This window comes from Entelurus aequoreus, linkage group LG01 (assembly GCF_033978785.1).
Source record: "Entelurus aequoreus isolate RoL-2023_Sb linkage group LG01, RoL_Eaeq_v1.1, whole genome shotgun sequence".
Classification (NCBI taxonomy): Eukaryota; Metazoa; Chordata; class Actinopteri; order Syngnathiformes; family Syngnathidae; genus Entelurus; species Entelurus aequoreus.
In genome coordinates this window covers 96,263,974-96,273,665 of record NC_084731.1, presented here as the reverse complement: position 1 = coordinate 96,273,665, position 9,692 = coordinate 96,263,974, and the positions used below count along the sequence as shown (strand labels likewise).

General features: G+C 41.2%; 1 protein-coding gene across 1 annotated transcript in view; it reads left to right on the top strand.

The window, feature by feature from the left end:
- The first annotated feature begins 469 nt into the window (after positions 1-469).
- LOC133650130 (uncharacterized) overlaps positions 470-9,692 on the top strand; it is an 11,045-nt gene continuing 1,822 nt past the window's right edge. Inside the window, exons 1-7 of the mRNA XM_062047028.1 lie at positions 470-616; positions 690-722; positions 5,215-5,265; positions 5,358-5,502; positions 8,630-8,742; positions 8,834-8,884; positions 8,966-9,092. Of these exons, the coding sequence (XP_061903012.1) occupies positions 586-616; positions 690-722; positions 5,215-5,265; positions 5,358-5,502; positions 8,630-8,742; positions 8,834-8,884; positions 8,966-9,092 (551 nt within the window). The 5' untranslated portion in view covers positions 470-585. The remainder of the gene's footprint in view (positions 617-689; positions 723-5,214; positions 5,266-5,357; positions 5,503-8,629; positions 8,743-8,833; positions 8,885-8,965; positions 9,093-9,692) is intronic.

The window sequence follows — 9,692 nt, the reverse complement described above, 5'->3', positions numbered from 1 at the left end:
TCAGCAACAAGCTGTAATATCTTACTGAGATCATTTAGGACCAAAACACTTAAAACAAGTAAAACACTCCAACATAAAATCTGCTTAGTGAGAAGAATGATCTTATCAGACAGAAAATAAGCAAATATCACCCTTATTTGAGATATTTCATCTTACTTAGATTTCAGTTTTTGCAGTGCAATAAAGGACATGACACTCTCTCTGTAAAGCCGAGTATTGTTATACAGAATGTTTGTGTACTAATAGGATTTGTTGAATTATGAGGTGATATTGGTGTTATTAAGAGGTGGAATAGGTCAATAAAGTCCCCAGGTAGCAAATGCACGGCACATCACTTGTGTAAAGTGTTGACTTTCTATAGTTTTGCAGCCTTTTGGGGAAAATCAATATTAAACTCAAGTTAAACTGAGAACTGTCCAGCCACTATTTGCTTATTTCAACACTCTACTGTTTAACAGCAACTTTACATTAGTCAACTTCATTCCCGCCCCTGGCAAGACGTCAACGCCCTGTCCATGCGCTCTGTTTGCACAGGTCTGAATAAAAATCCCTACATTTCCAGCCTTGCTACATTCATCTGACGAGATGTTGCCTGCAAAGTTGACAGTCGTTGCCCGTGAGTATTCAGTGAGATCTACACTTTGAAATAATAACCGTCATTCATTTTAGTTGATGTTCTATTTCCATAGTCCTGGCGTCAGTTTGGTGTTGCACGTCACAAGGTAAGTGTTTTCTCTTTTTTTCTATGAACATCTCAGGGTTGTTTTTTTTTTCCTCGTAGAAGATTACATTTGTCGCGTTAGTACAAGGGTGTTAAACGTATTTCCGCTCAGGGTGTATTCCCACGCTGAGCCGCACTGGTAAAATCATGGCATAATAACTTAAAGATAAACACAACTTCAGATTGTCTCTTTGTTTTACCTCGGCCAAAAATAGAACCGGCGCATCCTGAAAATCTTTACATTAGAAATAATCTTATTGGCAAAACACTTCAAGTTAGTTGAAAATTCTGAGGAAAAAAAAATATGGTGCAATTTCAAAAACACCAGGGAAGAACAAAATAAACTTAGATTTGGTCGCAGTATATTTACAAAGCCGGTCAACTTTAAGCACTTCCTGTTAAGCATTCTCGTGTTGGCAGTTCACCTTTTGAAAGACGTGTTTGGAAAAGCGACGGAATGTTTCTTCAAACCGCTGCATTGATGACATCCGCAACTGCCACAACACATTCATTTATATAACGCCATGGCCCGAAATCAGGGTAATATAACTACAAACTTAGCCAATGTGAACATGGTAGATTGAAGCATGAAATAAAATAGAACAAACAACAAATGTAGAAACACACATTTTACAATGGAGTTCAGGGTGCGCATCTTGCCATCAACGTGCGCCGACGAAACTCTAACCACAAAGATGATGGTCGTATTGACTTCAGTGGAAAATGTATAATGAAAGAAGCCAGCAGGCACAAGACATTAAAACAACGTCGAAAACTTGTTGAATTAGGTTCTGACGTTGAGCATCTCAAACTTAACGTTGGAACAACATGTTTTTGGACGACGTTTAACCAACGTCGGCTTCTGAGGTTGATTTGACCATTGAACTTTGGTCATTTCCCAACCAATATTCTACAACACAAATAGAAGGTTGAAACAACATGCTTTTTGACAACGTTTAATCAATGTCAGGTTGTGACGTTGATTTGACCATTGAAATGTGGTCATTTCCCAACCAACAACGTGGATCCACTGTTCGACACCAACGTTGTCCCATTTTACAAATACAACTATTTTGCAGCGTTGTTTCAAAGTCCGTTTTAAAAGGACATGAAATAGAACAAATAGAACAAACAACAAATGTAGAAACACACATTTTACAATGGAGTTCAGGGTGCGCATCTCGCCATCAACTCATTGCATGCGCCGACGAAACTCTAACCACAAATATGATGGTCATATTGACTTGATTGGAAAATTTACAATGAAAGAAGCCAGCAGGCACAAGACATTAAAACAACGTCGACAACTTGTTAAAATTGGGTTCTGACGTTGAGCATCTCAAACCTAGCGTTGGAACGACATGCTTTTTGACGACGTTTAACCAACGAGGTTGATTTGACCATTGAACTTTGGTCATTTCCCAACCAATATTCTACAACACAAGTAGAAGGTTGAAACAACATGCTAATCAATGTCAGGTTGTGACGTTGATTTGACCATTGAAATGTGGTCATTTGCCAACCAACAACGTGGATCCACTGTTCGACACCAACGTTGTCCCAATTTACAAATACAACTATTTTGCAGCGTTGTTTCAAAGTCCGTTTTAAAAGGACATGAAATACAACAAATAGAACAAACAACAAATGTAGAAACACACATTTTACAATGGAGTTCAGGGTGCGCATCTCGCCATCAACTCATTGCGTGCGCCGACAAAACTCTAACCACAAATATGATGGTCATTTTGACTTGATTGGAAAATTTACAATGAAAGAACCCAGCAGGCACAAGACATTAAAACAACGTCGAAAACTTGTTAAAATTGGGTTGTGACGTTGAGCATCTCAAACCTAGCGTTGGAACGACATACTTTTTGACGGCGTTTAACCAACGATGTTGATTTGACCATTGAACTTTGGTCATTTCCCAACCAATATTCTACAACACAAATAGAAAAGTGGGTGACATTGTTATCACCAGGAAAGATGAGATCACCTACCTAGGTTCCATTCTAGAGGCTAATCTTTCCTGTGATAAAATGGCAACCAAGGTAATCAAAAAGGTCAACCAACCAACGAGATTTCTCTACAGAATCTCCTCTCTGGCCAACAAAAGCACCATGAAGATTCTAGCGGGAACTCTCGTTCAACCCTTTTTCGATTACGCATGCACCTCCTGGTACCCTAGCACCTCCAAAACCCTCAAATCTAGACTCCCAGAACAAGCTAGCCAGGTTACTTTTAGACCTCCACCCCAGATCACACCTCACTCCAACCCACTTCTCCAAAGTGGGCTGGCTCAAGGTGGAGGACAGAGTTAAACAACTTGCACTGAGCCTAGTCTATAAAATCCACTACACCTCCCTGATACCAAAGTACATGTCAAACTACTTCCTTAACGTAAATGACCGCCATAACCACAACACCAGGGGGAGCTCCACTAACCACGTTAAACCCAGATTCCGATCTAACAAAGGTCTTAACTCATTCTCTTTCTATGCCACATCAATGTGGAATGCACTCCCAACAGGTGTTAAAGAAAGGGCATCTCTATCCTCCTTCAAAACCACACTAAAACAACACCTCCAGGCAACTTCAACCCTTGACTAATGTCTTGTGCCTGCTGGGAAGGCGTCGCAGGTCGATACTGCATCAGTCTGCCGCCATCTGCTGCCAGACACAACAGGAGGAGCTGATGTGCCGATTGGAGTAGCGCAGGGGTCGGCAACCTTTACCACTCAAAGAGCCATTTTGGCAAGTTTCACAAATTAAAGAAAGTAATGGGAGCCACAAAAAAAAATGTAAAATTTAAAATGAAAAACACCGCATACAAAGCTTAAATGCTTTGTGCTATGTTAACCAGAGGTCTCCGACACACGCACCGGCACGTACTTTAATGTGGAAATTTGATGTTAGTGCAGCCCGCGAGTTTTGAATGAATGGCGCTTGATAGCGTCATACTTGCCAACCCTCTCATTTTTCCCGGGAGACTCCCGAATATCAGAGCGTGATGACACTGCATTTGGCGCCCTCTACAGTCTGCCCTAACAGTGTACCTGCTCAACCACACATAGAATGCAATTTCAGCTTGCTCACATAAGTGACAGCAAGGCGTACTACCTCAGCAGCCACACATCTTACACTGACGGTACCAATACCCAGAATCCCATGAAGCCCTAACTCTTCCGCTCAACCAACGCACGGAGAGGGGGGGGGGGGGGGGGGTTGATGTGTGGGGGGATTTGGTGGTAGCGGGGGTGTATAATGTAGACGGGAAGAGTTAGGGCTGCATGGGATTCTGGGTAATGGTTGTGTTGTGTTTATGTTGTGTTACGGTGGGATGTTCTCCAGAAATGTGTTTTTCATTCTTTTTTGGTGTGGGTTCACAGTGTGGCGCATATTTGTAACATAAAAATGTTAAAGTTGTTTGATACGGCTACCGTCACTGTAAGCTGTGTGGCTGATGAGTAAGTATGCTTTGCTGTCTCCTGTGTGTGCAAGTAATAACAACATGCAACATGTGGCTGGACTGGCACGCTGTATGTAAATGCTATAGAGGACAATTACTGCAGTGCAATTAGGGCACGCCCTTTATTTAGTAATTAGAGTGTAAATAGGATTATTTTTTCCATGGGAGTAATCTATGAGAGACACTGAGATCCATAAATCTCCTGGGAAAATCGGGTGGGTCGGCATGTATGTAGCTGAGCCGCATCAGAGTGGTCAAGGAGTCGCATGCGGCTCCGGAGCCGCGGGTTGCCGACCCCTGGAGTAGCGGAAGCCAATCCCGAAGCTGCTTGAAGTCAACTTTAAACAGTGTCGTGTGTGTTACACTTCAATTGCGGCGTCCTGGGTATGACTCAAAACTGCATCCGGTGATGAGGCTTCAGTTCGGGAGTTCTGGAGTTTTGGGGAAGGTGGAGTTACCCCTCAGTCATCATTGCTCCCAGGTCCACTCTGACCCGGGGTGGTAGTACCTGTCAGGGTCCCAGCTATGGGTTGAATAGCATTTCAAAGACCTCAACGGTGGAAGTGGCGGAGGATGACACTGCGTGTCACAACGGCACTGAAGGCGGATGAAGGCTGCAACAGAGGGTGGTCTCCAGTCGTCGTGGATCCACGCCACTGGATCAAGGCCCCTCTCTGCCAAGGACCGTGTGGTGGCTGCAGGCGCATCAGTCTCCCCACCCTAAAAGACGTCACGCGCAGGCGTCCCCCCGAATGGGAAGCCATCCATTCTGAGGACAGTCATACTCGACTACGAGTGACTGCCGATGATGATGATGACTTCAATTGCTATTTCGACATCCAGTGGGCACATTTAAAACAGCGGTTTCTTTCATTTCAAAAAAACGGTAGCTCGTTTTTATGCTTAGAAAGTGCGTCTTGCTGGCTGCGGGCAGGATTACACCTGCTCACTGGCCTGATCAATTTGACACCTTTGCTTTTGTATTGGAGTGACAGCTGTGTTGTGTGCTCCAACCATTCAGAGCTCCGCTATAGTGTCGCATGTGGCGATGCAAACCTGATACTGCAATGCCGTAAGTATTCCAACTTTACTCCTAAAAGCCTCACTTGCTTCATATTGTCCAGCATTGAACCAACCGCCCGTTGTGCTTCATGTTTCGTACAGCCGACCGTCATGTCGTCAGAGTGAAGGAACTACGCTACGGTAAAGCCGATCGGGTCAACTGTGCCGCCATAACCCCAGCCACCGCAGACTTCTCAGCACGACAGTACTGCCTCAATCCCGGTCTTAAGACATGGACCGCGTTCATGTGAGACCATCATGACTTGCTTAGAAATACATTGAGCGGTGTTTCCCGGAGCTAGCAAATGTTATCCATACCTTAAAGGCCTACTGAAAGCCACTACTAGCGACCACGCAGTCTGATAGTTTATATATCAACGATGAAATATTAACATTGCAACACATGCCAATACGGCCGGGTTAACTTATAAAGTGACATTTTAAATTTCCCGGGGAACTTCCGGTTCAAAACGCCTTTGGAGGATGACGTATGCACGTGACTGCGCGTGACGTCGCGAGGTCCACGGAAGTGTTTGGACCCTTTTGGACACAATACACAGAGCTCTGTTTTCTTCGACAAAATTCCACAGTATTCTGGACATCTGTGTTGGTGAATTTTTTGCAATTTGTTTAATGAACAATGGAGACTGCAAAGAAGAAAGTTGTAGGTGGGATCGGTGTATTAGCGGCTGGCTGTAGCAACACAACAAGGAGGACTTTGTTGGACTTCCTACGTCTCCGGGCCGCCGACCGCGTCGTCGATCGCTGGAACGCAGGTGAGCACGGGTGTTGATGAGCGGAGGAGGGCTGGCTGGCGTAGGTGGAGCGCTAATGTTTTTATCATAGCTCTGACGAGGTCCCGTTGTTAAGTTAGCGTCGTTAGCAACAGCATTGCTAGGCTTCGACAGGCGTGGAATACACATTAACCGTGTATTTACATGTCCAGTGTTTGGTTCGGTGTCTCCTGATAGTAGTATTGTTGATCTTCGGTCTATCCTTCCAGTCAGGGATTTATTTATTTTGTTTCTATCTGCATTTGAGACAGATGCTATCACGTTAGCTCATGCTAAAGAGCTTCGTCGATGTATTGTCGTGGAGATAAAAGTCCCTGTGAATGTCCATTTCGCCTTCTCGACTCTCATTTCCAAGAGGATATAGTATCCGAGGTGGTTTGAAATACAAATCCGTGATCCACAATAGAAAAAGGAGAGAGTGTGGATTCCAATGAGCCAGCTTGTACCTAAGTTACGGTCAGAGCGAAAAAAGATATCTCTTGAACTGCATTCTAGTCTGTCACTCTAACGTTCCTCATCCGCGAATCTTTCATCCTCGCTCAAATTAATGGGGTAATCATCACTTTCTCGCTCCTAATATCTCTCGCTCCATTGTAAACAACGGGGAATTGTGAGCAGCACTACCGCTTGTGACGTCACGCTACTTCCGGTAGGGGCAAGGTTTTTTTTATCAGCGAGCAAAAGTTGCGAACTTTATCGTCAATTTTCTCTACTAAATCCTTTCAGCAAAAATATGGCAATATCGCGAAATGATCAAGTATGACACATAGAATGGATCTGCTATTCCCGTTTAAATAAAAAAAATTCATTTCAGTAGGCCTTTAAATATCTCAAATAAGGGTGATATTCGCTTATTTTCCATCTGACAAGATAATTTTTTCTCATTATGCAGATTTTCTGTTAGTGTTTTACTTGTTTTAAGTGTTTTGGTCCTAAATGATCTCAATAAGATATTACAGTTTGTTGCTCAGATTTTATGACCTATATTGAGTAAAAAATGCTTGAAATATCAAGTGTTGCAAAGCTGTGTCACCAACATTCAGACGTATAAAACTGCTTTTTCAAAGTCATAATTTCTTATTTCAAGCATGAAATAAAAAAAACATGACTTTGACACAATTGTGTCTCGTAATTAAACTGACAGTTAATATTTAAACATTTAACATGTGACATTTCAAAAAATTTTGAACAGAAATAGTTCATGCACATTCAGATAAATTCTTCAAATTACAATTAAAAAAAATTGGCCGGGGGCCGGGCTGTGTATATATATATATATATATATATATATATATATATATATATATATATATATATATATATATATATATATATATATATATATATACTACCGTTCAAAAGTTTGGGGTCACCCAAACAATTTAGTGGAATAGCCTTCATTTCTAAGAACAAGAATAGACTGTCGAGTTTCAGATGAAAGTTCTCTTTTTCTGGCCATTTTGAGCGTTTAATTGACCCCACAAATGTGATGCTCCAGAAACTCAATCTGCTCAAAGGAAGGTCAGTTTTGTAGCTTCTGTAACGAGCTAAACTGTTTTCAGATGTGTGAACATGATTGCACAAGGGTTTTCTAATCATCAATTAGCCTTCTGAGCCAATGAGCAAACACATTGTACCATTAGAACACTGGAGTGATAGTTGCTGGAAATGGGCCTCTATACACCTATGTAGATATTGCACCAAAAACCAGACATTTGCAGCTAGAATAGTCATTTACCACATTAGCAATGTATAGAGTGTATTTCTTTCAAGTTAAGACTAGTTTAAAGTTATCTTCAATGAAAAGTACAGTGCTTTTCCTTACAAAATAAGGACATTTCAATGTGACCCCAAACTTTTGAACGCTAGTGTATATATATATATAATATATATATATATACTATATTCCTTGCTCACTAATTGAGTGAAAGAGCACGCACTTGGCGCGATGATGTCATGTTATCGATGGGAAAATGCATTTTTAGACAATATGATTTGCCTGAGCGTTGCCTTTTTGCCTTTCCATTAAGAACAATAAGCTAGTTTTTAGTATAAGTTTGCTGGTTTCAAGAAATGTAATGCCGAGCGCATGTCATTATGTCAAGATAATGGCACTAGCATTTACTTCATTTAAGAATATTTTTCAACATGTTGAGAAAAAAAGTCTCATATTTGTTTTTGCCCTCAAGAAAAGTGCACTTGTTATTAGTGAGAATATACTTATTTGAAGGTGTTTTGGGGTATATTGAGGTTAGCTAATTTTACTTGTTTTGGAAAGTTTTGACAAGCCAAATTTTCTTGTTCTATTGGCAGATAATTTTGCTTAGTTCAAGTAAAATAGCCCTCATTTTTGATTTTTTTTCCCTTGTTTTTGAACACTGACTTTTTGCAGTGTCGTTTTTATTTGTATTTATTTTTTATTTGTATTTATTTTGTAATACACTGTAGCACTTTGAGGTTGTTTACTCAATGTAAAGTGCTTTTTACAAATAAAATCTATTATTATTATTATTATTATTGTGATGTGCCTTACAGTGTAGCCACATTAAAAAACAACACGTTGTTTCTTGGATATTTCAGCTGTAATGGCCTGCAGCGTTGCCGCCTGCCAAAGCCAAATCCACAAATGTTCGTATGCGACGAAAATCACAACTTTATCCAGGTCAGCTATTACTGCAGGAAACAAAGATCTGGTGAGCTTTCTATTGAACTTCAACACAAATGTGTTTTGTGTGATTTTTTTTTTTCCTCCCCAAAAAATGTTATCACATTCTGCTTCAACAGCTGAGCACACAGTTGTTGCCTGTGAAGGAAAAACGGCAGCTCTCACCTGCGGTAAGGTGACATTTCACGTGGTACTTCTGACAATGCAATGAGTGGTCGAAACTCTTACTGGCAATTGTGGGTCGCTCTCAGACGCTGGTAAATCCATCAGGATCATGAAGGCCAGCTATGGACGCTTTGATGAGAGACGCTGCAGTAAAACCTCCTCCATCATGACCTTCTGCTCCAGCCCCTCAGCCCATGGCATCGTTGCAGATAAGTAAGTGTTAGTTTGCTCGTCGTCTTAATTTAGTCCCACTAGCAAACAGGGAAGTGTGTTTGTTTAATAAAATAAAATAATGAAATAAGATCACTAAATTAAAAACATTTTCTTGAATAAAAAAGAAAGTAAAACAATATAAAAACAGTTACATAGAAACTAGTAATGAATGAAAATGAGTAAAATTAACTGATAAAGGTTAGTACTATTAGTGGAGCAGCAGCACGCACAATCATGTGTGCTTACGGACTGTATCCCTTGCAGACTGTATTGATATATATTGATATAAAATGTAGGAACCAGAATATTGATAACAGAAAGAAATGGGGGGAGGGAGTTTTTTTGGGTTGGTGCACTCATGTGGAATGCGCTCCCAACAGGTATAAAAGAAAGGGCATCTCTATCCTCCTTCAAAACCGCAATAAAAGTTCACCTCCAGGCAGCTACAACCCTAAACTAACACCCTCCCCGGATTGCTAATAATCAAATGTAAACAATCAAATGCAGATACTTTTTCTTTTTCTTATGCCTTCTGATCTCTCTCTCTCTCTCTCTCTCTCTCTCTCTCTCTCTCTCTCTCTCTCTCTCTCTCTCTCTCTC